The sequence below is a fragment of the Salvia hispanica genome, chromosome 3 (genome assembly GCF_023119035.1).
Source record: "Salvia hispanica cultivar TCC Black 2014 chromosome 3, UniMelb_Shisp_WGS_1.0, whole genome shotgun sequence".
In the NCBI taxonomy this organism is placed as follows: domain Eukaryota; kingdom Viridiplantae; phylum Streptophyta; class Magnoliopsida; order Lamiales; family Lamiaceae; genus Salvia; species Salvia hispanica.
This window is the reverse complement of record NC_062967.1, coordinates 1047670-1073271: the sequence shown is the minus strand read 5'-3', so window position 1 is coordinate 1073271 and position 25602 is coordinate 1047670. Positions and strand designations below refer to the sequence as shown.

The 25602-nt window shown below is 39.8% G+C and overlaps 4 protein-coding genes across 7 annotated transcripts; all 4 read left to right on the top strand.

Annotated features, from left to right (window-relative positions):
* The first annotated feature begins 1421 nt into the window (after positions 1 to 1421).
* Positions 1422 to 6835, top strand: LOC125214018 (probable disease resistance protein RF9). Of its 3 annotated transcripts, none has more exons than XM_048114849.1 (5): positions 1422 to 2053; positions 2394 to 2461; positions 3220 to 3823; positions 4210 to 4594; positions 4999 to 6835. In XM_048114849.1, the coding sequence occupies exons 3-5, from the start codon at positions 3311 to 3313 to the stop codon at positions 6783 to 6785; spliced, it is 2685 nt and encodes an 894-aa protein (XP_047970806.1). In that variant the 5' UTR covers positions 1422 to 2053; positions 2394 to 2461; positions 3220 to 3310; the 3' UTR covers positions 6786 to 6835. The 3 variants fall into 3 exon arrangements, with proteins under 3 accessions (XP_047970806.1, XP_047970808.1, XP_047970809.1); XM_048114851.1 differs by having other exon boundaries at positions 2394 to 2498; XM_048114852.1 differs by having other exon boundaries at positions 1424 to 2053; positions 3220 to 3820.
* Positions 6836 to 9976: 3141 nt separating this feature from the next.
* On the top strand, positions 9977 to 13616 carry LOC125211468 (probable disease resistance protein At1g58602). The gene is made up of 3 exons (XM_048111274.1): positions 9977 to 10480; positions 10981 to 11362; positions 11738 to 13616. The coding sequence occupies exons 1-3, from the start codon at positions 9977 to 9979 to the stop codon at positions 13477 to 13479; spliced, it is 2628 nt and encodes an 875-aa protein (XP_047967231.1). The 3' UTR covers positions 13480 to 13616.
* A 1189-nt stretch (positions 13617 to 14805) lies between these two features.
* LOC125214547 (probable disease resistance protein At1g58602) lies at positions 14806 to 18031 on the top strand. Its single transcript, XM_048115619.1, has 3 exons — positions 14806 to 15315; positions 15627 to 16014; positions 16335 to 18031. The coding sequence occupies exons 1-3, from the start codon at positions 14806 to 14808 to the stop codon at positions 18029 to 18031; spliced, it is 2595 nt and encodes an 864-aa protein (XP_047971576.1).
* A 1138-nt stretch (positions 18032 to 19169) lies between these two features.
* Positions 19170 to 25482, top strand: LOC125214919. Of its 2 annotated transcripts, none has more exons than XM_048116148.1 (13): positions 19170 to 19592; positions 20310 to 20481; positions 20582 to 20799; positions 21307 to 21367; positions 21517 to 21589; positions 21804 to 21881; positions 22390 to 22547; positions 22677 to 22845; positions 23130 to 23592; positions 23778 to 24179; positions 24500 to 24703; positions 24818 to 24951; positions 25198 to 25482. In XM_048116148.1, the coding sequence occupies exons 1-13, from the start codon at positions 19200 to 19202 to the stop codon at positions 25364 to 25366; spliced, it is 2694 nt and encodes an 897-aa protein (XP_047972105.1). In that variant the 5' UTR covers positions 19170 to 19199; the 3' UTR covers positions 25367 to 25482. The 2 variants fall into 2 exon arrangements, with proteins under 2 accessions (XP_047972105.1, XP_047972106.1); XM_048116149.1 differs by having other exon boundaries at positions 19425 to 19592; positions 20276 to 20481.
* Positions 25483 to 25602: the final 120 nt, after the last annotated feature.

The window sequence follows — 25602 nt, the reverse complement described above, 5'->3', positions numbered from 1 at the left end:
AATCTCTCTCACCTAACATTGTCGGAAACCCGGCTACGTTATGATCCAATGGCTGAGCTGGGTAAGCTGCCGAAGCTATGCTTCCTCAAGATGCAGTATGATTGTTACAGGGGTGAGACAATGCATGTCTCGTGCAACGGGTTCCCTAGCCTCGAAGTCCTGGCTTTTCGATATCTGAGTTTGAAATGCGTCTACGTGGAAGAAGGTGGAATGCCGCAGCTCAAACATGTCCGGGTCCGTCGATGCCCGCATCTGCAGACTAAGAATATGAGGGAAAATATCAGTATATTAGTTCAATAAGCTCAAGTTAATTACTTACATTACTTATATTCCATCGTCTCGGTAGTTGAACGAGACACGTTTTTATTGCAAAAATGGTAAAATACGAGAGATGTAGAGAAAACATGGTTGGAGTATCGTTAATGCAAAGTGAGATTCACTCTTATTTAAAAGAAAAATTGAGACTAATGTTCGTGGAACAATCCAAAATGGAAAAATAAGATTATTGGTTGTGAATGGAGGAATTCTAGAGCAATTGTTAGCAATGATATGTTTTGATTTTGTAATATTGGGTCTCTTATGGTTGATATTTTTTCATTGGATGTATATGTCCATGATGAAATTTGGATATTATAATCTATAACTAATTGAATCAAATAAGGACTAGGTAGGGTAAAACTTTGTGATATATTTTGTACTATTAGGGCTTGATTGATAGCATGAAAAATATTTTCTTAAAATTAAAGATAAGGTTTTTATCAAATATTGAGAAAACAATTACCGTCTTGTATGCAGTTTGGTTCAGTCTGTTTTCCTACTTATTCATATGAGATGGTACTCCCACATGTTCCAGCTAAGCAAAGGAGAAATTAATGTGATGACTAAAAGTCCCCTATTTTATGTTAGACAATTCTCATACAACCCTTCATCTTCATCAGCATACACAAGAAATGGCGCCTAATTTCTCAAGCTTCGCGCCATCTGCATCAGCTTCCATCTATAAAAGACCTGGTTAATTCCTTCATTTTCATACCTAGCCTAACCTTCAACTCACACTACCACACTCCAAGTGTCTTCCATGGGGTCGAGAGGGAAGCGAAATATTTGTACGAAAAAAAGGATTTGCCGAAATCGCCGAAATCAGTACGAATCTGTGGAAGATCTGAAGTTTTTCTTCCGAATTTACCGATAATTTCTAGATATACCAAACATGAGACAAGTTAGTAAAAAGGATGCAATTTTGGGCCTTTTTGAATTTTTATAGAGCTACCAATCATGCCCTTAATAAAAATAGACCTATAAATATTGAAAAGGCCCATTCAAACATGTTCAACTTGAATTTTAGCCCAACAAAATAATCCTACATGATTAGCAAACGCGATTTTAACATTCAAACACTAGCGATTTTAGACTAGTTTCATTTCTCAGTCATCTCCGCCGCCGCATACCACCGCCACAATCCTTCCGCGCCTCTATCCAAATCCCTCGTCCCTTACCACTGCTCTCTCCTACCTCAAATCTCTTCTTCACCTCTCTTCCACCGCCCTCCGTCCTCTCCCAAAGGCAATCGCCGCCTCCTCGACCGCCGTCGGAGATTTGGGCAAATCGTAGTGAAATTGAATCGAGCGGCGGCGGTTTTCCCCGCAGCATACTCGGCGGAGGTTGAGAGACTGTAATTTGTTGCATTTGTATGATTGGATCATGGCGAATTCGCCTAGATATGGTGTGGTAATTGATTGTGCCATGAGAGATCACGTCGCTGCGTTGGTGAAGTTTCCTCTGAAGGTGATTATTAAGGAGGCTGTTGAGCTGGCAGGATTCATGTGTGGCGATGGAGAGATGAAGGAAATGGAGAAAGCTGTGCGGGGATTGGGGAATCGGTGTTTTGAATGCCTGGTTTTAGTGAGAGTGATGATGAATGTGTTGTGTGGTGAAGTTAATTGGAAGAATTTTGCTGTTGATTTGTTGAAGGACCTCTGCAAAGTGTTAGATCAATTGATGGTAGCAAGGCAGAGCATAGAATGTGAAACAGATGGAAACAGAGCATACAATGGTATATTTTGATTGTATTCTGCTTTAAAGTTTGTATCTTGTTTTGCTTTTATTTGTTTTTGGTATATTTAGATTGGTTTTGTGTTTCACTGTGCTTGCTATTTTTGTTAAACGGAAGAAGCGCATCGTCGTGGAAAGCTATAGGTCGAACTGCAGTGAAGTGAACGTTTTTCGTGTTTTCCGTAGGACTGCATTCTTTAGGATTTTTTGGCTCTAGAGTTAAAGAATTATGAAGTTATTAGTACTTATTAGTGATGTGTTTGATGTGCTTTCTGTGATTTTTTCGGTCTTAATCCCATGCTTGCGGTTGAGGCTCCTTTCTGTTGGTAATCTTCTTGCAGTAATGGGGAAAATGCTCATGTGTCCGAGCTAACGAGGTTGTTCGAAGCTGAAGCATAAAGCTGTGGAGGTAGCGAATATTACACACTAATCTTGGATAGTCTAAAGTATGTGATTAATTCTACAATTGTTGATTTACTTGTTTGATACATATCCTATTGAGAATTACTGAACTTCTTGTGATGAATCGTGAAGATAAAAATATTCAATCATGTATGCTTGCAATAATATATAGTGAAACACAAAGTGGAGATAGCTTAAATTTCTTTTACTTCATTTGAGGTGGTGGTATTTGTTTTACTTGATTTTGTTTATATACATACCATGTTATACAAGATTACTACGACAAAGATATTTAGAAATGGCTCGGATAGGTGCAATGCTATATCCACATTGAATGCTCATTCTATACAATGGTCATCTAGATAACTAGGTAGTTGGCTCATTCGAGACAAATGGTCTAATAGAATCATTTGTTTTTGAAAAAGGACTAGGTAGCTGGCTCATTTATGGCCTCATTGAATGCTCTCACTATCTCCCAGCTGCCAAAAACAAGTGGCTATGTAATGTACTAAATGAGGAAGTTGGTGACTAGCTAGTTGCTTGCTTGCATTTAATCTGCGATCATCTTCCGCAAGTGGCATTGAGTTGATAGTTGTTAACATCACATTGCTCATTATAACTTCAAATCACAAGTGTTGCTTTGTTTATGATCTAAGAAACACATGTGTTTAACTTGTTACATAAGTTTCCGTACACATTATTTATGTGAAGTTTAAATTCCCCACTTACCGACACTAAACTACTCTACTTCGTTATCTATGCCAGCTTTATAATCCAAAAATACATCATATATATCTGCATGTTGTTGTTGCTTTGGACCAAATAATTATCGAATACATTCGAGAGAGAGAGAGAGATGGAGGTGCTGGCATCAGTGGTGGAACTGCTGGGCGAAGTGCTGCTGCATAAGATAAATTTCCTTCGATCAGTCCGAGAAAAGGTGGAGCTACTCAAGGACGAGCTCAAGCGCATCCAATGCTACCTCAAAGACGCGAACCAAAAGCAGGCCGACAACGAAGGAATCCGCAACTGGATATCCGAGATCCGAGAGGTTTCTCACGACTCTAGAGACGTCATTGAGATGTTCATTCTCAAAATCGAGAGCAAATCCCGCCTCGGAAAGTTCTCCTCCTTCCCCAAACACATGCACTACGTCAACAAAGTCGGCAAAGAAATCGATGTCCTCCACCACCGGCTGGAGGCCATCCACAGGAGCCGCGAGAGCTACGGGATCAGGCATCTTGAGGACGAGGCAGACTCGGTCTCCAGATCCGGATCGAAGGTCGAATCATGGCGGCGGATGCCGATTTGGCAAAAGGACGAACACTTGGTTGGCATGGGAGGTGATATGCGGAAGCTGCTTCAGGTGGTGGTGGCTGTACCATTTTTTTTCCTTCTTTTTTCAGTTGGTAATTTTGTCGAAATCATGTTTAGTCCTTACTCCTTATTAAACTAATATGGATGAAGACTAATTATCAAAGTTGAGGATTGCAGGGGTTTAATATTTCATTTTGATACGATACACTACTTTCTTTCCATTCCGTCATAGTTGAGTATTTGATTACAACAAAAATCAACTCATCGATATTTCTCACTTTTATCACACTTCTTTTCGATTAATTGTATCTCTTCAGACATCTATTTTCTTAGCTCTTCTACTTTTTTTACTTATCTATTTGTTCTTTTCTCGCTTAACTTACTACACGATAGTATTTTTTAAAATTAAATGTTTTACTAGTTCTACCCCCACTACAGGAATCGATTCTGGATGAGAAGAGTGAAGGGCTATCGGTTGCGGTCATTGACGGCATGGCTGGGATCGGAAAATCGACACTTGCTCGCAAAGTATACAACGTTGTTTCTGGACGATTCGATTGTCGTTGTTGGGTCGTGGTTTCAAGTGGATTTGATCTGAGGGAGACAACCAAGCAGCTGATCATGCAGTTACCAAAGTCAGCACGACTGCGAGATGAAATCAGGAAAATCGAGGAGTCGACTAAAGATGAGAGGTATCTTCTTGAAAAGCTTCAAGAGATGCTCCACGAACAGCTCAAGGGGAAAACGTATTTCATAGTTCTTGATGATGTGTGGGAGAAAGAACATTGGGAATCCATGAGATATACCTTCCCAAATGAACAAGGTTTGTACAATATGCATATGTTTCTTCCTACTCATCAAATGTCATGACTTATGTATATTACTCTATTTCTTCCCCTACAAATAAGTGGTGTTCCTTTTTTATCCTCTCATTTTAATTGACTAATTTCTTTTTTCTATCTGCCATTACTTGTCACTTGCCACTAGTTTCTTTTTCAGTCCGCCCGTCAATACTTGTCACACTTACTTTTGGTAGTAGAATTATTTTACTAGCTCATTCTACTATCTTTTTTCACTCACTTTCTTTCACATTTCTTAAAATTTGAGCTGAGACAACTTGTTACAATTAATAGCGGACGCGGTGAGTGTTATTTAATTTAAACTCGCACCACCAGATCAAAATTTCAACAGCTGTTTTCATGAATATATCATCTTTTTCCCAAACAGATAAACCAAGTAGATTACTAATCACGACTCGCAACAAGACGATTGCAAACTATGGTGACTACGCCCTTGAGATGAAGGTTCTAGACCGCGTTGAGAGCTGGGAATTGTTTGTGAAGAAGGCATTCATCCACACCGAACGCTCCCAGCCCCAATGTCCTGAAGAACTTGAGCCCATCGGCCGTGAAATCGTGAAGAAGTGCAACGGCCTGCCTCTTGCCATCACCGTGGTTGGAGGCTTACTAGTTGAACCACACACGAAGAGAAGATGGGAAGAAGTCTTAGAGCAAGTGAACTCTCATCACAGAAGGGAAGAAAGCAGAGTATCGACAATTTTGGAGTTAAGTTACCAAAACTTGTCTCACCAGTTGAAATCATGCTTCATGTGCCTTGCCTGCTTCAAGGAAGATGCTGACATCCCCACAAAAAGGCTGATTCATATATGGGTTGGACACGGGCTAATCCGTCATGAAGGGAGAAGAACTGTGGATGAGATCGCAAGAGACTATTTAGACGAATTGATCAATCGAAACATGGTTCAAATCAAGGATTTAACATTGGATGGCCGTGTTAAAAACTGCCATTTACATGATCTTTTCCGAGAAGTATGTTTGGAGAAAGCGAAAGAGGAATTAGGGTTTCAGATCATCGAGAAAGGAGAGAAGGAGGAGGCGATGACAAGGACGACAAAGCCACGTCATCGCATCATCTATGGTCAGAACCTCGACAGGCTATGGAGGGATCAGACCAGCCATCTCCGCTCTCTCTTTGTCACCAACTCCGACTCCGACTCCGACCTTGACAGGCTATCGAGGGATCAGACCCGCCATCTCCGCTCTCTCTTCCTCATCAATTCCTACTCTGATGGCTTCAACAATCACGGTGTGAATACACCATACCGTTTCTGGAAGAGTTTTCAGTTGCTCGAGATACTCTACCTAGAAGGTGTTTGTTGGCGGAGTTTCCCTCACTCGTTCCGCTCGTTGATCGGGCTGAGGTACCTAAGAATACAGTCCGGATCCGCTGAGAAGATCCACATCCCGAGCTGGTTCGGCCACCTCGAAAAACTCGAGGTTCTCAACGCCGCGAGCGAGAACCTCGTGTTACCGCACACCACTCCCGTGATGGAGCGGCTGCGCCACTTCAGCGCAGCTCGCGTCCACCGACTAACAACCATGGAAAACTTGAAACGCATCGAGACTTTGAAATACATCAGCGTCGACGACTTGCTACGGTGCACGTCTCCCTCGACCCTTCCTGTTCGAGAACTGGGTCTCTTTCTCGACCAGAAGAAAGAGGGAAACGTGCTCAAGAGAGCGAGGGTGTCGATGGAAGAGATGGCGAATCTCGTGAAACTGGAGCTGATGTGGGATCTGTCGCTGTCGATCGAGCCAGCGATGATCCCTCATCTCGAGGGGCTCACGAAGCTGAAGCTGCGAGGCAGGATGAGGAGGTGCCCGGATCCGTCAGTGTTCCCCCCGAATCTGACGGATCTGACGCTCGTGGAGATGTTTCTAGAGGAGGATCCGATGACGGAGCTGGGAAAGCTGCTGAAGCTGGAGTACCTGAAGTTAACTGGCTACGCGTGCTTGGGCGAGAGGATGAGAGTGTTGCGTGGGGGATTCCTCAGCCTCAAAGGGCTTTCCATTAAGGGTATGTATTTCTTGAAAGGGATCGATGTGGAAGAAGGTGGAATGCCGCAACTCAAACTTCTGAAGATCCGGCTTTGCCCTGCCTTGAAGACTACCAATTTGCCCCAACGAATTCTTGCATCATTGTCATCTACATGAGGACTGTGTAATGTTATTCATTGCAATATTATGACGGTTCAATATTCCCAGTTTGTGCTGCAAATTTTAAATTTAATTAGTAGAGCATTCAATTTAGGATTCTACATAATCTGATGTTATATTTGTTAGTTTATTAGTTTTTGCCTATTGAATACCTAGGGGAGTGATATATTGCTAACTCATAACTTAATTCCTAACTACAATTAAATAATAGCCATTAGATATTCAAATTAAGGGCTTAGATCATCAATCCCTAAATGTCAATACGATCAACGAAAAACGTCAATAAGGCTATATGATTAATTCCAAAAAATATCAATGGGGGTATTAATGTCAATTAACTACATGTTTAGTTATAACTAATTTTTAAAAGAAATCCCAAAACTTTAAATTCATATAACATATATCAAATTAAAGATAATTTCATAAGGATTCCAACGATATCTTACATGCATATGTTCCGATCGTCAAAATTTAAAAAAAAAAATCAAAATTTTTTAATTTTTTCATACGCCAGAAATGTCAACATACTATGTAAAATACGCCAACATAATACATGTAGAATGTTAATATAAGCAATGAGTTAACATTCTTAAAGCATTATGTTGACATTCTCAAAGCATTGTGTTGATATTTTCGAAACACTACATTGACATTTTCATCTAAAACGAGTTTTTTTTTATCTTTTTTTATTTTATTAATAAAAATTAAAATTACACATGTTTTCTAAAATCCTATGGTCTTAAATTAGTTGTAGTTAACAATTAAATTATGAGTTAGCAATTGATCACTCCTCGGCATACCTATCTACTATTCTTCTTTACTTGTTCGATTACCTATCTACTATACTTCTTTCATCCTTGTAACTTTTATTTGTGTCTGGATGTTATTTTCTTGAAATTTTGATATTTAAATTTTGTCTAGGTGATCTTTGTGTTTTCTTGTAGCTACTTCTATATCATTGTTCGTTTACTATTCAAGATTAACCTCCTAAACAGGTGACAAACACAATACTCTACTATACAGTTCTAATTTCTTTTACTTTATTTTCCTACCAGCTGTAGGTGGTGGTATTTGTTTTACTTGATTTTTGTTACTACATATCCTGTTCATTGGGGAAAGAGGTCTTCAATTATCTCAATGTTCATGTAGTATTTGTTCAATGGTATTATTCACCCCCAACACTTTCTCAGCTCTTGGAATCTGCATAACTTAGAACACACTACTTGATAGTATTTAAATTATTTTTTACTCCAAGATTAACTTGGCCCTCCTAATATCATTTAGAATTGAAGAAACTTCCTAATATGAGACTCATCATCTATCTTCAACATGAACCACACATTCCTTTCCTTGGATTGACATAAATTGTAGACAAGTCAAGTGAAGTAGTCGGCCTACCAAGACTGATTAACTGACAATACTTGTGTCAATTCTCAAATTCTCTAGTTTTTTGGAATCAAGGGAAAATGCAAATGGAATGTGTTGGTTAAATGTGAGAATTCATTATCATAGTTAGTATAAAATGAAGTGGGATGAATAATATTTCATCCATAAATTGGTTGAATTTCCTTTTTTGTCTGTCATATAAAAATAGTTTATATCAATTTGTAGAAACATTTTCTCATTTCATTAAATTATTTAAACAAAATTTTTTCCTTGTCTCTTACTATATCAATTACGAAGTAAAACTCGTGTCATCCACAGTAGCCTATTTCTATTGGACTAATGAAGTACTCCCTCCGTTCCATAGTAATAGAGTCATTTTGCCATTTTGGTACGTTCGATAGTAATAGAGTCATTTTCCTTTTTAGTAAAAGTCAACACATTTTTTCACATCTACTTACTCTCTCTTACTTTTTTCTCTCTTTATCTTTCTATCTTTTTCATTTTCCACTTTATTCTCCCTTTAATTAATTCATCTAACACATTTTTTTTTAATCTCCGTGCCGAAAAGAAACGCTTCTATTACTATGGAACGGAGGGAGGGAGTAAGAGATATCAAAAAGCAATACTAGAAAAAACAAGTACAAGACGGGAGAAGGGAGTATGTTGTTTCACAGGAGCAACAGAGCACTTTCCTCAATTTTATTAATGCATGGCTGCTAGCAAATAAGAAAAATACGAAATTGACCATTCCCTGCAAGTAGCTCCCCCTTCTCCATAATTTTCCACAGAAAAAAACAACTAGTACTAATATTTTATAATAAAATAATAGAAAAAATATCCCCCTTCTCCATAATTGTCCACAGAAATAAAACTAATTTATAATAAAATAAGAGATAAACTGTCCCCCTTCTCCATAACTGTCCAAACAAAAATACTACTTATTCAATGAATACATGGTAGTAACAGTAAAGATACAGTAGCCGCCATTGATAAATGAGAGAATAAATAAAGCCACAACGACAATATAAATAATAAATATATGTGATAAATAAAGAAGAATCTTTACTACAATTTATTTAAAAAAAGACTAGAAATAATCCATTATAGACATAAAATTAAGTACGTACTAAATTGTTCTTAGAAATCAAACAAGTAACGATATTAGGTTTGTCTCACATTTCAAAATTTCTCAATTAAACTATTCGGCCAAATTTATTTTATAACTATAGTAGCAGTAGTAGTATGAATAATCAAACAAGTAATAGTATTCATAATATTAGTCCAACCTTACCTATAAATATATAAGTACTTCATCTATTTTTTGTTAAATGTATTATTTTGATTTCATCGAGTGTAATAATTACTACTGCCGTCACTCACTAAGTGAGACATTTCTTTTCGGTCAGAATTTTAGAAAATAGGATTTTGTTAGTTAAGTGATTGAGAATAAAATAAAGGAGATAATGCTAAAAAAGAAAATGACTTGCGTATTTATCGTGAATCATCCCTAAAAAGAACATACTTAACAAGGACCAAACGGAGTATAACGAAAAGTGAGTAAAAAAAGTTAAGTGAAATTTTAATAGGTGATGATAGAGTAATAAACTACTCCTTACCTCATGTCTCCAAAAGGCAAAGCCAGGATTTTAACGATGGAGACCCAAATTACTTGACAGTTATATTTTTAGTTTTAGTGTCGCTGTTGCTATTAGCTCTGTCATTTCGCGGATGGAGAGAGTATATGCAAGTTGTTGCTTGGAGCCAAATAAATATCCAACACATTGGTACAGAGAGATAGAGAGATGGAGGTGCTCGCATCAGTGGTGGAACTTCTGGGCGAAGTGCTGGTGCATAAAATAAATTTCCTTCGAACAGTTCGGGGAAAGGTGGAGCTACTCAAGGACGAGCTCGAGCGCATCCAATGCTACCTCAAAGACGCCAACCAAAAGCAAGCCGACAGCGAAGGCGTCCGCAACTGGATCTCCCAGCTCCGGGAGGTTGCTCTCGACTCGAGAGACGTCGTCGAGATGTTCATCCTCAAAATCGAGAGCAAATCCCGCCTCGGAAAATACTCCACCTTCCCCAAACACATGCACTACGTCAACAAAGTCGGGAAAGAGATCGATGCCATCCAGGAACGGCTGCAGGCCATCCACAAGAACCGCGAGAACTACGGGTTAAGGGATCTTGAGGACGAGTCAGAGTCGGTTTCCGGGTCCAGAGTCGAGTCATGGCGGAGGATGCCGGTTTGGCAAAAGGACGAACACTTCGTTGGCGTCGCAGATGATATGCACAAGCTTCTTCAGGTAGTCTTTTTTTCTTTTCTTTTCATTTTAGTAATTTTGTGGAAATTATGTGAAATCATGTTTAGTTCTTATAAAAGAATATGCACTTTGGGCTCAACACGGGTTTTTAAGATAAAATTGGTAAAGTAAAAAAGATGTAGATAAAAGGTAATTAAAGTACTGTAATTAGTTGGAATTGGGTCCCCTCATTAGAGAAAAAAGAATTTTCAAAATTGGAAAGAACATATTTTTGTGGGACAGACTAAAAAGGAAATGATGCATATTTTTTGGGCAGAGGGAGTACTATTTTATCCTGTCTCACAATAGAAGTCCATTTTTATTTTTTTCCTATAAATGATAAGTATGTCTCACGTTCTATTCACATTTTATTATAAAACTAATATATAAAAGCGTAACTCATATATTTCTTAAAATTTGTGTGAGTCAAATATGAATATTTATTTTAGAATTATGGAAATGTCTCGTGTAGTAATATTTTTTTGCTTGTACCCCTGCTGCAGGAATCGATTAATGAGGAGAGGGAAGGGCTGTCGATCGCCGTGATTGAGGGCATGGGCGGGATCGGAAAATCAACCCTTGCTCGCAAAATATACAACGATGTTTCTGGACGATTCGATTGCCGTTGCTGGGCCGTGGTTTCAAGCGGATTTGATCCGAGGGAGACGGTCAAGCAGCTTATCATGCAGTTGCCGAGGTCGCAGCGGCTGCGAGATGAAATCAGGAAAATCGAGAAGTCGACTAAAGATGCGAGGTATCTTCTTGAAAAGCTTCAAGAGATGCTCTATGAACAGCTCAAGGGGAAAACTTATTTCATAGTTCTTGATGATATTTGGGAGATAGAACATTGGGAGTCTCTCAGATATGCCTTTCCAGATAAACCAGGTAATTCTTCCGTTCCATCATAGTTGAGGCATTTCTTTTCGATACTGATATTATGAAAACATATACTACCTCCGTCCCCCAAAATTTGCTACACTTTGACCCGACATGGGTTTTAATAAATGTAATGGAAAGTGAGTTGAAAAAGTTGGTGGGATGTGGGTCCTACTTTTAAAGTATTAGTTTTATAATAAAATGTGAGTAGAAATGAGTCAGTGGGATATGAGGTCCACTACCAAAAATGTTAAAAGTGAAGTATATCAAATTTTCAAGAACGGACCAAAATAGTAAACTGTATCAAATTTTTAGTGACAGAGGTAGTAAATGTTAGTAATTTATTGTGTTTTGATGAATACTATCATTTCTTTGTCCTAACAGATAAACCAAGTAGATTACTAATCACAACTCGCAACAAGACGATTGCAAACTACGGGGACTACGCCCTTGAGATGAAGGTTCTAGGCCACGACGAGAGCTGGGAATTATTCGTGAAGAAGGCATTCATCCACGCCAAACCCCCCCAATGTCCCGAAGAACTCGAGCCCATCGGACGAGAAATCGTGGAGAAGTGCAATGGCCTGCCTCTTGCCATCACCGTGGTCGGAGGCTTACTAGTCGAACCACACACGAAGAGAAAATGGGAAGAAGTCTTAAAGCAAGTGAACTCTCATCACAAAAGATCAGAAAGCAGAATATCAACAATTTTGGAGTTGAGTTACCAAAACCTGTCTCCCCTGTTGAAATCATGCTTCTTGCGCCTCGCCTGCTTTAAGGAAGACGCAGACATCTCCGTGAAACGGCTGATCCATATATGGATTGGACACGGGCTAATCCACCATGAAGGCGGAAGAACCCTGGATGAGATTGCGAGAGGCTATTTGGATGAGTTGATCAATCGAAACATGGTTCAGATCAAGGATTTAACGCTGGATGGCCGCGTTAGAAACTGCCATTTACATGATCTTTTCCGAGAAGTGTGTTTGGAGAAAGCAAAAGATGAATTAGGGTTTGAGATCATCGAGAAGGGGAAAGGGAAGGGGAAGCAGGAGGAGGAGGAGGCGAAGACGAGGATGACTAAGCCTCGTCATCGCGTTCTCTATGGTCAGAACCTCGACACTGTGTCGAGGGACCATACCCACCATCTCCGCTCTCTGTTCGTCATCAATTCCCACTCAGATGGCTTCAGCGATGTCTGTGTGAATACCCCATTCCGTTTCTGGAAGAGTTTTCAGTTGCTCGAGATACTCTACCTTGAAGGCGTTGGTTGGCGCGATTTCCCTCACTCATTCCGCTCGTTGATCGGGTTGAGGTACCTGAGAATACAGTCCGGTACCGCTGAGATGGTCCAGATCCCGGGGTGGTTCGGCCACCTTGAGAAACTCGAGATTCTCGACGCTGGGAGCGAGAATCTCGAGTTACCACACACCACTCCCGTGATGGAGCGGCTGCGCTACTTCAGCGCAGCCCACATCCACGGACTGACAACGATGGGGAGCTTGAAACACGTGGAGACTCTGAGATACATCAGCGTGGACGACTTGCTACAGTGCAAGTCTCCCTCGACCTGTCCTGTTCGAGAACTGGGTCTGTTTCTCGACCAGGAGAGAGAGGGAAACGTGCTCAAGAGAGCGAGGGTGAAGATGGAAGAGATGACGAATCTCGTGAAGCTGGAGCTGATGTGGGATCTATCGCTGTCGATTGAGCCAGCGATGATCCCTCATCTCTCGGGGCTCACGAAGCTGAAGCTGCGAGGAAGGATGAGGTGGTGCCCGGATCCGGGCGTGTTCCCGCCGAATCTGACGGATCTGACGCTCGTGGAGACGTTTCTGGAGGAGGATCCGATGACGGAGCTGGGAAAGCTGCAGAAGCTGGAGTACCTGAAGTTAAGTGGCTACGCGTGCTTGGGCGAGAGGATGAGAGTGTTGCGTGGGGGATTCCTCGGCCTCAAAGGGCTTTCCATTAAGGGTATGTATTTCTTGAAAGGGATTGATGTGGAAGAAGGTGGAATGCCGCAGCTGAAACTTCTACGGATCCAGAATTGCCCGGACTTGATGACTACCAATTTGCCCCAACGAATTCTTGCATCATTGTCAATATTGTCATCTATGAAGACAGTATAATGTTACCCATTAATGATGTCCTAGAGAGTTTTTGAAATTGTTATGTGTATGTGTAATATTTATTGTGTTATGAAGTGTTTGTTTTGTGGAATAGTAAAAAAAAGTGTCTATTTTGTGGATTCCTATTTTTATCTTAAGTAGTCGACTTGCTCATCGTGTGTTTCTTTTGTCATGTACGATTTTAAAGGAGACAAGATTTTACCTTAAGTTACTTTTTCTACTAGTTACTCCCTCCGTCCCAGATAATTTGGGACACTTTGACCCAGCACGGATTTTAAGAAATGTAATGGAAAGTGAGTTGAAAAAGTTAGTGGGATGTGGGTCCTACTTTTAAAGTATTAGTTTTATAATAAAATGTGAGTATGAATGAGTTAGTGGAATATGGGGTCCACTACCAAAAATGGTAAAAGTGAAGTGGGACAAATTATGTGGGACGGCCCGAAATGGAATACTGGGTCGAATTATCTGGGACGAGGGGAGTATTTCTTTACCTCAAAGTTGATAGTGATATTTATTATTGTGCCCTAGTTGTCATTTGTCATAGAGTTGACGACATCATTTAAATATAGGTCGTTACTAGTTTATAAAATTATCACTCCAATGGAATTTAATATTAGTGATACTTTTATTAATTCCCTTCGCTATCAAGTTTTTAGCACACGAAACAAGGAAATTAAGTGAAACCATAAAGGAAAGACCATAATGGAAAATTTACAACTTACTACTGTGTATTAAGCTATTTCATGTGTACATGGTTTGATCGTTCACGTGGACATTTTATCTAACAACATGTTAGTACGTAGGAGTACTATTTTAATTTAGGGCAAATTGTAAAAAAAAATCATAACTTTTAAAATTAGTCAATAATAGTTAATCATAACTTTGACTTTTTGTTCTCAATTGTACTACTATTAATTTGAATTTGGAGGAAAATTGCATATGATTCGAAAGACAAAATACATTAGCATAATCACATTAAAAATGGAAACACTAAAATCTATGATGTGTTTATGGGTGACATACAAATATGCATAAAGTATATCACTCATCACAAACAGCATAGATTAATAAAAGGTCAGATCATATATATAGAAATCAATAATCCAGCTATATAACTAGATCAAATATTGAAATAATACTTACACTTGAATTATCACCACTTGAGATTAATAGTAATTAGTTTGAACCAATAACGGCCTATTATTAATTAGGGAGTAAATCTTACCCGTTCTTCACATCTACATATTTATTACTACTAGTAAATAAAAATTTCCTATATAGTATAGTTTTGAAATCACATAAAAATCCAACACATTCGACATAGAGATGGAGGTAGTCGCATCAACGGTGCGACTGCTGGCCGATTTGCTGCTGTACAAGATAAATTTCCTCCGATCCGTCCAAGGTAAGGTGGAGCTGCTCAAGGACGAGCTCAAGCGCATCCAGTGCTACATCAAAGACGCCAACCAAAAGCAGGCCGACAGCGAAGGCGTCCGCAACTGGATATCCGAGATCCGGGAGGTCGCCCTCGACTCGAGAGACGTCATCGAGATGTTCATCCTCAAAGTCGAGAGCAAATCCCGCCTCGGGAGATTCTCCACCTTCCCCAAGCACATGCACTACGTCAACAAAGCCGGGAAAGAGATCGATGCCATCCAGGAACGGCTGCAGGCCATCCACAGGAGCCGCCTGAGCTACGGGATCAGGGATCTCGGGGAGGAGGTGGAGTCTGTCTCCGGATCCGGATCGAGAGTCGAATCGTGGAGGCGGATGCCGATTTGGCAAAAGGATGAGCACTTGGTTGGTGTGGAAGATGATATGCAGACGCTGCTTCAGGTAAGGCACAAGAGGTTTAAACACGTTAACCGTTAATATTTGACGGATCTGTTAGTTTAGGACTGATTGTGATGCGAAGTGAAATGCATAGGATGCAAAAATTCAAAACTTAATGTCCAGGACAAAAATCATAAAATGGTCATATGTTTAGACCTTTTCTCTAAAATTAAATACTTATATTGTTGGTATGATTTTTGGTACGATAGTAGTATTATTTTTTTAATACAATCGTTCTATTATTTTTGGTACGATAGTAGTATTATTTTTTATTAAACTCTACATAATTTTTTTTTCTACTTTCACTCCTGCAGGAATCGATCCTAGATGAGGGGAAGAGGGAAGGGCTCTCGATTGCGGTCGTTGAGGGCATGGCCGGGATTGGGAAGTCCACGCTTGCTCGGAAAATATACAACGTTGTTTCCGGAAGATTCGATTGTCGTTGCTGGGTTGTGGTTTCGAGTGGATTTGATCCAAGAGAGACGATCAAGCAGCTGATCATGCAGTTGCCGAAGTCTGCGCGACTGCGTGATGAAATCGGGAAAATTGAGAAGTCGACGAAGGATGAGAGGTATCTTCTTGAAAAGCTTCAAGAAATGCTACACGAGCAGCTCAAGGGGAAAACGTACTTCATAGTTCTTGATGATGTGTGGGAGAAAGAACATTGGGAATCTCTGAGGTATGCGTTCCCAGATAAACAAGGTATATCCCATTTTAGTCATTTAATTCGTCCATTTAATATATGAAAGCGTGACAATTTATTTATTTATTACAGTAACTAGAACTCCCTCGATCCCTAATAGACTCAATTTATTTATAGTGTGTTAATAATGTGAGTAACATACTGACATGAGTTATTAAAATGTGAGCCTACTTGCCATTAATAGTAAAAAAAGTGAAAGTGAGCACTTAATGAGAGACAGACTAAAATGACAAAAATAACACTTAATCGGGGACAAGGGATATGTAATTATTTGTCGCTAAACTCTACTGATTTCTTTCATCATTTCTTTCCCTAACAGATAAACAAAGTAGATTATTAATCACAACTCGCAACAAGACTATTACAAACTATGGTGACTACGCCCTCGAGGTGAAGGTTCTAGACCAAAAACAGAGTTGGAAACTGTTCCTGAACAAGGCATTCATCCACACCAAAAGCCCCCAATGCCCCGAAGAACTCGAGCCCATTGGCCGAGAAATCGTGGAGAAGTGCAATGGCCTGCCTCTTGCCATCACCGTGGTCGGAGGCTTATTAGTCGAACCACACACGAAGAGAAAATGGGAAGAAGTCTTGGAGCAAGTGAACTCTCATCACAGAAGAACAGAAAGCAGAATATCAACAATTTTGGAGTTAAGTTACCAAAACCTGTCTCCCGAATTGAAATCATGCTTCTTGTATCTCGCTTGCTTTAAAGAAGACGCAAATATCCCCGCGAAACGGCTGATTCATATATGGGTCGGACATGGGCTAATCCGCCGTGAAGGAAGGAGAACTGTGGATGAGATCGCAAGTGGCTATTTAGACGAGTTGATCAATCGAAACATGGTTCAAATCAAGGATTTAACTTTGGATGATCGTGTTAAAAACTGCCATTTACATGATCTTTTTCGAGAACTATGTTTGGTGAAAGCGAAAGAGGAATTAGGTTTTCAGATCATCGAGAAGGGAAAGGAGGAGGAGGCGATGGCGAGGATGACAAAGCCTCGTCATCGCATTGTCTATGGTCAGAACCTCGACACGCTGTCGAGGGACCATACCCGCCATCTCCGCTCTCTCTTCCTCGTCAATTCCCACTCCGACCGCTTCAATGATGTCTGTGTGAATACCCCATTCCGTTTCTGGAAGAGTTTCCAGTTGCTCGAGATACTCTACCTTGAAGGCGTTGGTTGGCGGAATTTCCCTCACTCGTTCCGCTCGTTGATCGGGTTGAGGTACCTGAGAATACGGTCTGGATCCTCTGAGAGGATCCAGATCCCGGGATGGTTCGGCCACCTCGAGAAACTCGAGGTTCTCGACGCCACGAGCGAGAACCTCGAGTTACCTGACGCCAATCCCGAGATGGAGGGGTTGCGCTACTTCAGCGCAGCTCGCATCCACGGACTAACGACCGTGCAAAGCTTGAAACGCGTCGAGACTTTGAAATACATCAGCGTAGACGACTTGCTGCGCTGCACGTTTCCCTCGCCCTGTCCTGTTCGAGAACTGGGTCTGTTTCTCGAGCAGGAAAGAGAGGGAAACGTGCTCACGAGAGCGAGGGTGTCGCTGGAGGAGATGACGAATCTCGTGAAGCTGGAGCTGATGTGGGACCTGTCGCTGTCGATCGAGCCCGCATTGATCCCTCGTCTCGCAGGCCTCACGAAGCTGAAGCTGCGAGGCGGGATGAGGAGGTGCCCGGATCCGGGCGTGTTCCCGACGAATCTCACGCATCTAACGCTTGTGGAGACGTTTCTAGAGGAGGATCCGATGACGGAGCTAGGCAAGCTGCCGAAGTTGGAGTACCTGAAGTTAACTGGCTACGCGTGCTTGGGCGAGAGGCTGAGAGTGTTGCAAGGGGGCTTCCCATGCCTCAAAGGGCTATCAATTAAGGATATGTATTTCTTGAAAGGGATTGATGTGGAAGAAGGTGGAATGCCGCAGCTGAAACTTCTACGGATTCATCATTGCCCTGCCTTGAAGACTGCCAATTTGCCCCAGCGATTTCTTGCATCATTATAATGTTATTTGTTGCAATGTTGTGACATCCTAGTTCAATGTATATATGAAATTGAGCAGGAAAAAATATATGTAGTGAATTCTTATTGGGCAATGAAGTGACGTAGTCTTACATTACATGCCTCCACACAATGTAAGATCATGACATGCTACACGACCCTCAACACCGTGCTTGGTGGTATAGCTAAGGAACACATAGATAGTTATACATTGAATATTTGCTTTTTCCCTTTTATATTTCACTTTTTAAAATGACAATTTAACTTGATAATAAATGCACCTCTCACCTCACAAATACCTGTATAGAAATGTGATCAAATGAAAACTCTAAATATTATACAAACTCAAAACTATAATCTGGACCTTTGAAAAATATCAACAGATCACTAAAAAGCATCATCAGGAAAATGTCAACAGATGTTCAACGGTAGTCAATGATTGATGCTGTGTTGATATTGCGTTGACATTAAAATCTTGAAATTTTACACTGTGTTGATATTGTATTGAAAAAATTTTGAAGTTGTGTTGAGAAGTTTTGAGTTTATATAATATATAAGTTTATATTTTATCACTACCCTGTATGTATATATAGAATCTTTTATAAATGACAATTTTAACTTGATAATAAACGCACATCTCATCTCACAAATACTTGTATATATAGAATGGAAAAAAAATACTCCCTCCGTCCCGGATAATTCGGGTCATTTTGACTGGGCACGGTTTTAAGAATTGTAATGAAAAGTGGGTTGAAAAAGTTAGTGGAATGTGGGTCCTACCTTTATATATTAGTTTTATAATAAAATGTGGGTAGGAATGAGTTAGTGGAATATGTGGTCCACTACCAAAAATGGTAAAAGTGAAATAAGACAAATTATGTGGGACAGACTGAAATGGAAAACTGGGACGAATTATCTGGGACGGAGGGAGTAAGACTATACTATGCTATTTCAAATAAAGAATGGAAATATGCTAATCAATACCAACGTCCGAGATTTGGCCCAATAATATTAGCCCATTAAGTGCGGAATTATTATATCAGACCCGATATCAAATTAGCGAAGATCCGAACCCGATTACCCTGACCCATTTCCTTAAACCCCTCATCTATGAAGACTGAACTGTAAAAACCACCGTTTCCCTTATCCAAACTTCTCTCCCCCAAACGAAAATGGCGTTCTCGTTTCTAACGCAGACGCCTTTCTCCCTCTCACTAACCTCCACCGCCGCTCCTCGGAACTCCGTCGCCGCGGCGGCCGGACCTTCCGCCTCGATTTCCACCTCTCAGAGAAAACCGCGCCGGAAAAAGCAGCAGAACGACCTGAAATCTTCCGACGACAACGGCTATCCAGGAGGCGAGGGCGGCAATTTCACGCCGTCGAGCGCGGAGAAGCTCCTGAGGCTCGTGTTCATGGAGGAGCTGATGGAGCGCGCTCGAAGCGGCAGCGCTGCCGGAGTTTCTGATGTGATCTACGATATGATTGCCGCGGGCTTGACGCCTGGACCGAGGTCGTTCCACGGTCTCGTCGTGTCTCACGTGCTCAATGGCGACGAGGAGGGATCTGTATGGCTATTTTTATGATGTTTTTGAGTGAATGCGTTTTTTGTGCTTAGCTGTTTGCTTGCGTTAACGTGATTTTACTTGTGATCAATAGCTTGTTCCTGTTAGGAGTAATATATAGGCTTGAGATTAGGCTTTAGATTAGTTGGATTTGGAAATGTCAAGCTTCTAGGATGATAGTACTATATTTATGAGCTCCTGCTTGAGCTAGTTTTTAATGTTATTTGATGACTAGAGGTTGAATTCAAGCTGGTTGGATAATGTGCCATTAAATGTGAAATTACGGAGAATATTTAGGGAGCTATACATAACCTGGAGATTGGGAAGGCACATGAATCTAATAGAAAGTATTCATTGATTGCCTGAAACTTTAAGGAACAGTTTACATGTATTGATTACATAGAGCTACGAGTTTTATTAAAGAACTTTTGAATAATTTGCAAACCTAATGGAAACTCCTGATAAACTTTATGCATATGCTTTATTATATTGGCCAGTCTGTAAAGGTCAGCTCAGTTTGACATCTGTCTGTATAATATGTCTACTTATAGTCGGAATGTCCAAGGTTCTAAATATAACAAAGTTACTTGCATTCCTCATTAGTAGATTCTTAACATGAAAGACAATTGAGCATACTGTTATCATAGTCAAAGTGGAATTTAAATATTGTCATTCTTGACTAACAGGGGGCGTACTTATGTTAGAACTCATGTATGGCAGATGCACGCACTTCGAAGGCAACTGAGTGAGGGTCTTCGGCCTCTACATGAAACGTTTCTTGCGTTAGTACGTTTGTTTGGGTCAAAAGGCCATGCTACTAGAGGATTGGAAATTCTTGCAGCAATGGAAAAACTCAATTATGACATTCGGCAGGCTTGGCTGCTTCTTGTTGGTACGTGTGTACACCATCTGTGGATTGGTCGCTGTTATCATGCAATTTAGTTTTTGTTCCTATAAGTTCCCCGTTTAATTGATCATGTTCTTTCCATCAGAGGAACTTGTGAAAGGCAATCATCTAGAAGATGCCAATAGAGTTTTCCTGAAGGGTGCTGAGGGTGGCCTAAGGGCTACGGATAAGCTTTATGATCTTCTTATAGAAGAGGATTGTAAGGCAGGAGATCACTCAAATGCATTGACCATAGCCTATGAAATGGAAGCAGCTGGTAGAATGGCGACAACCTTTCATTTCAATTGTCTTTTGAGTGTGCAGGTACCAGTGTCCCTCGGACCTGTTATAGTCTTTGGTTTTTGTGTCAGGTTTAGATGTTGCTGAGTAGAACTACTAATGGTCTTACTGATTTTCACATGAGATGATCTTACTGTTTTAGCCTTTGATTATATGGTAAATTTGGATATTTCTAGGCTGAGTGATTTATGTGCATCAGATGTCTTGAATGATACTATCACATATGGGATTATGGCTGTTCATACTCAAAAAGTAAATCATACTATAAAAAAACAACTTGGGTTTGTCACTTTGTTGTGTGTTTCATCATGTCCTAGTTTAGGCAAACTTAAGAACGATGAGTTAGTGCAAAGAAGCGAAGTTCTTCACTTTTGTTTTTACTTGGCATCCAACATGCTAAATCTGTCTATAATATAGTACTATTATACAGACTTTTTTCCTTCATTATTTCATTCCTTTACCTTTTCCTTTTTTTAAAGAAAACAAACTTGAATTGAGACCATTAAGAAGTTATTTTCACATCTTTTCCAGGCTACTTGTGGAATTCCTGAAATTGCTTTTGCTACCTTTGAAAACATGGAATATGGAGAAGGTTTGTGTTTGCTTCTATTTCCCTTTTACCTTAATGTAACTTATTAACTTGTATTGAAGTTGATTGTTGACCATTGCTCATTCATAATTCCTGCTGATGATTTGTCGTCTTTCTAAAAGTTCCCTTTTGACTGCTCTTGGTTGGTTTAGCTTATATGAAACCTGATACGGAGACATATAATTGGGTGATCCAAGCATACACAAGAGCTGAGTCATATGACAGGTATCTTATTTTGTGTGCAAAGCAATTTACCGTTCTCTATTCTGTGATGCTGATAACTTTTTGATAGCCTCCTTTTTAACAAAAGTGGTTGGTATTCCTTAAATAATATTTTCATTCCATTTATGTTATTTTGAAGATATTTATATACTTTCATTTTCTTCCTTTGTACTTGCCAACTTCTATAATGTGTTCAGATTTCAATATGGCAATCTAGGGTCCAAGATGTTGCCGAGTTACTTGGAATGATGCTTGAAGACCACAAGCGTTTGCAACCAAATGTGAGAACCTACGCGTAAGATCTTTTTTTCTTTAGACTTCATTGAATGTGATCTTTAAATAATTCATCTTCTATATTTTGTTAGGTGTTTATTTTCATATCTCTCTCACCTTCCCCTAGCAGATATTCTTAAGTTCTATTTCATGTTAGACCCTGAATTTCATGAGTTGCCGTCATCACCTAGCACATATTAAAAAGTGCTTTCCCTATGAAAAAGATCTAATTACATTTCCAAATCCATTTTCAAGACAAGTTTTGGCAATCTATATATCTGAGTGCTAGGCTGAGATGTTTTCACCCTAATTTTTTGAAATATAACTGTGGAAATAATTTTAAGAACCAAGCCACAACATATTCAATTGGATCAATTATTGAAATTAACTTTGTTATGTTTCTATGTGGAAACTCAATTGTTTTTATGTCACATGTGAAGCGTGATTAGAGTGAATCTGCTAATATCTGTTGGTGTAATCTACTTGCATCCTCTGATACTGAGTAATTGGCTTCTACTCTTCTTCTGTAGGTTGTTGGTGGAATGCTTTACAAAATATTGTGTCACAAGGGAAGCCATTCGACATTTTCGTGCTCTCAAAAGGTTTGAAGGCGGGACCACTTTGTTACATTATGAGGGACAATATGGTGATCCACTTTCGTTGTATCTTCGAGCATTGTGCAGAGAAGGCATGTACTCTGACACACTCTTAACTTCCGCATTTGTTTCTTTCTTCCCGGTTGCTCTGTGAGCTAGCAGCTTCAGTCTCTATCTTTAGAGGTCATATTTTTCTTACTGTTTATCATAATTGAAATCAGGAAGAGTTTTCGAGTTACTAGATGCTCTGGAAACCATGGCGAAGGATAAACAACAAATCCCACCCCGAGCCATGATCTTGAGCAGGAAATATCGGACTCTAGTTAGCTCATGGATTGAACCTTTGCAAGAAGAAGCTGAACTTGGGCATGAAATTGACTACATTGCCAGGTTTAAGTCTGTCAAATTATATTACCATATCAGAGAGCTAATCTGTATGATTCCAATTCCTTTTATGTGCTTTTATTTAATCATTCTACTATTCTGTTCAATTGGTTTGTATTTTGTTCTCTGTTTATTTGTAACACCTAGTTTAGTTTTGTGAGCATTAATGAATTGTATTTTTCTGAGCCTTTCTGAATCATTCATTTAATTTCTCTGGAACCTTTACTATGTTTTATATTGATCTAATGTTGATTACTGTAAGAAGTTTGATTTACATAGCTGGATAACAGGTATGTTGCAGAAGGTGGGCTCACAGGTGAACGCAAACGCTGGGTCCCACGTAGAGGAAAAACTCCTCTAGATCCTGATGCTGAGGGTTTTGCATATTCCAATCCTATGGAAACCTCTTTCAAACAGCGATGTCTCGAGGAATGGAAAATACATCATAGAAAACTTTTAAGAACCTTAAGAAATGAAGGGCCAATAATATTGGGGAATATTACCGAGGCTGACTATATTAGAGTTGAGGAGAGATTAAAGAAAATTATAAAAGGTCCAGAACAAAATCTGTTAAAACCAAAAGCTGCTAGTAAAATGATAGTATCAGAGCTGAAGGAAGAGCTGGAAGCTCAAGGTTTGCCAACTGATGGCACTAGAAATGTACTGTATCAGCGTGTGCAAAAGGCAAGGAGAATAAACCGTTCTAGAGGCCGGCCCCTTTGGGTTCCTCCTGTGGAAGAGGAAGAAGAAGAGGTAAACCTATGATTAATTTTGTAACTATGTTAGTATATTTTGAATTATTCATTTTTTACTTAATTTGGTAAATGTTTTAATTCTTATATAGTCATCTCAGTGTCTCCTAGTTTCTAAAAAGCTATGCTCTTCGTTCCCAGAGATGTGAATGATTATTGCCTTAACAAAACTATGCTAACTTATAGGTGGATGAAGAGTTGGATGAATTAATTTCACGGATTAAGCTGGAAGAAGGCAATACAGAGTTCTGGAGACGGCGTTTCCTTGGGGAGGGCCTGAATGAAAATCATAGCAAGCCATTAGAACAAGAAGAGGAAAATGATGATGATGATGATGAAGTCCTTGATATCGATGCTGATGTTGGTGATGACATTGCCAAAGATGCTGAAGATGATGAGGCTGATGAGGAAGAGGACGAGGAGGAGGTAGAACAAACTGAAATCCAAGTCACTGACCGAGTTAAAAATAAGGAAGCTGAAGCTGCCAAACCTCTTCAAATGATTGGGGTGCAATTGTTGAAAGACTCCGACCAGAGTACCAGCTCATCAAGAAAGTTAAAGAAAAGATCACCTAGGGCATCTATGGAGGTAAATCTTTGAAACTGTTGCATATAGTCTACTAGTCCCATCCCATTCTAAAACGTGCTGGGTCACGGAGATGCTCCCTACTCTTCGCTTGAAACTGATCTTTCATTCACAAAATATTCTGTGCCCTTCCAAAAAATCTTTAGCGTATTGAATGTTCACATGTGATGCAATATATGTCCTTGTTGGTGAAATTGGTACTAGAAAGCTCTGTGAGTGACATAACTGGATTGTCACCTGTTCTTTTACTACAGGCTCACGAGTAACGGGATTGATAATCATGATTCTTATTAATATGCTATTCGTCTTTGGTATGAATGCAGGATGATGACGATGATGACTGGTTTCCGGAAGATATTCACGAAGCATTTAAGGAATTGAGGAACAGGAAGGTGTTTGATGTATCAGATATGTACACGTTAGCTGATGTCTGGGGTTGGACGTGGGATAAGGACTTTAAGAACAAAGCCCCTAGAAGATGGTCGCAGGAATGGGAGGTTGAATTGGCCATTAAAATAATGAATTTGGTAATTATAATCTATATCTTTCTGTATATTTTATGCCAATACTCATGGAGTTTGTGCTTTTATATGTGTATATTTGCATATATCACATGTATCTGAAAATGGATTTTCTATTAGGTAATTGAATTAGGAGGAACGCCAACCATTGGGGACTGTGCTATGGTACTTCGAGCTGCTATACGAGCTCCTGTGCCTTCAGCCTTCTTACAGATTTTGCAGACAACTCATCGCCTAGGTTACGTTTTTGGCAGGTGAGTCTTATCTTTTCTAGTTGAAAAAAAACGTGCCCTTCAACTGCAGAGAAATAATGAAACTTGTTAGAAGATGAGTTCCAGAAACCGATTGTCTTATGAAAAAAACGTGAAATTAGTTGTTGCCAGTAGATTTTTATGCAGGCTCAAAATTCTTGGACGTTCTGGAATACTTCTAGCCACTGACAAACTCTCGTTCAAAACTTGCTATCGATTTTTATGTGTGAGTTGTGTCTTTCTATGCAGTCCCTTGTACGACGAAGTCATCAGCCTGTGTCTAGATCTTGGGGAACTCGATGCATCCATCGCCATTGTTGCAGACCTCGAGACAAGTGGCATCAAAGTTGCGGACGAAACTCTTGATCGAGTCATTTCTGCTAGACAGGATAGCTCAGGCGCTGATGCATCGTCATAGTTTTTCCTCTAACACTTGCTATTTTTTCATGTTTGTACAGTGTAGTTATACGATTTTGTCCATTATTTATTGATGAGAATGCTGCAGAGATTAATGGAAATTTATTTGATGCTTGATGAACATGAATAACTTATATATTTGATTAAATAAACAAATTTGTTCGTAGGTTTTAATTTAATCATACTGTTGTTTTGTAATATTCGCAATATATCCATTTACTTTAATTGTGACAAAAT

What these genes read in the sequence shown, in the direction of transcription:
- LOC125211468 (XM_048111274.1), top strand. Translation starts at nt 9,977, where the DNA reads ATGGAGGTGCTCGCATCAGTGGTGGAACTTCTGGGCGAAGTGCTGGTG. An exon ending in ATATGCACAAGCTTCTTCAG is followed by an intron (nt 10,481 to 10,980) that starts GTAGTCTTTTTT and finishes CCCCTGCTGCAG; the next exon opens with GAATCGATTAATGAGGAGAG. An exon ending in TGCCTTTCCAGATAAACCAG is followed by an intron (nt 11,363 to 11,737) that starts GTAATTCTTCCG and finishes TTGTCCTAACAG; the next exon opens with ATAAACCAAGTAGATTACTA.
- LOC125214919 (XM_048116148.1), top strand. Translation starts at nt 19,200, where the DNA reads ATGGCGTTCTCGTTTCTAACGCAGACGCCTTTCTCCCTCTCACTAACC. An exon ending in CCAAATGTGAGAACCTACGC is followed by an intron (nt 21,882 to 22,389) that starts GTAAGATCTTTT and finishes CTTCTTCTGTAG; the next exon opens with GTTGTTGGTGGAATGCTTTA. An exon ending in CACCTAGGGCATCTATGGAG is followed by an intron (nt 24,180 to 24,499) that starts GTAAATCTTTGA and finishes GTATGAATGCAG; the next exon opens with GATGATGACGATGATGACTG.
- LOC125214547 (XM_048115619.1), top strand. Translation starts at nt 14,806, where the DNA reads ATGGAGGTAGTCGCATCAACGGTGCGACTGCTGGCCGATTTGCTGCTG. An exon ending in ATATGCAGACGCTGCTTCAG is followed by an intron (nt 15,316 to 15,626) that starts GTAAGGCACAAG and finishes TCACTCCTGCAG; the next exon opens with GAATCGATCCTAGATGAGGG. An exon ending in TGCGTTCCCAGATAAACAAG is followed by an intron (nt 16,015 to 16,334) that starts GTATATCCCATT and finishes TTTCCCTAACAG; the next exon opens with ATAAACAAAGTAGATTATTA.
- LOC125214018 (XM_048114849.1), top strand. Translation starts at nt 3,311, where the DNA reads ATGGAGGTGCTGGCATCAGTGGTGGAACTGCTGGGCGAAGTGCTGCTG. An exon ending in TGCGGAAGCTGCTTCAGGTG is followed by an intron (nt 3,824 to 4,209) that starts GTGGTGGCTGTA and finishes CCCCCACTACAG; the next exon opens with GAATCGATTCTGGATGAGAA. An exon ending in TACCTTCCCAAATGAACAAG is followed by an intron (nt 4,595 to 4,998) that starts GTTTGTACAATA and finishes TTTCCCAAACAG; the next exon opens with ATAAACCAAGTAGATTACTA.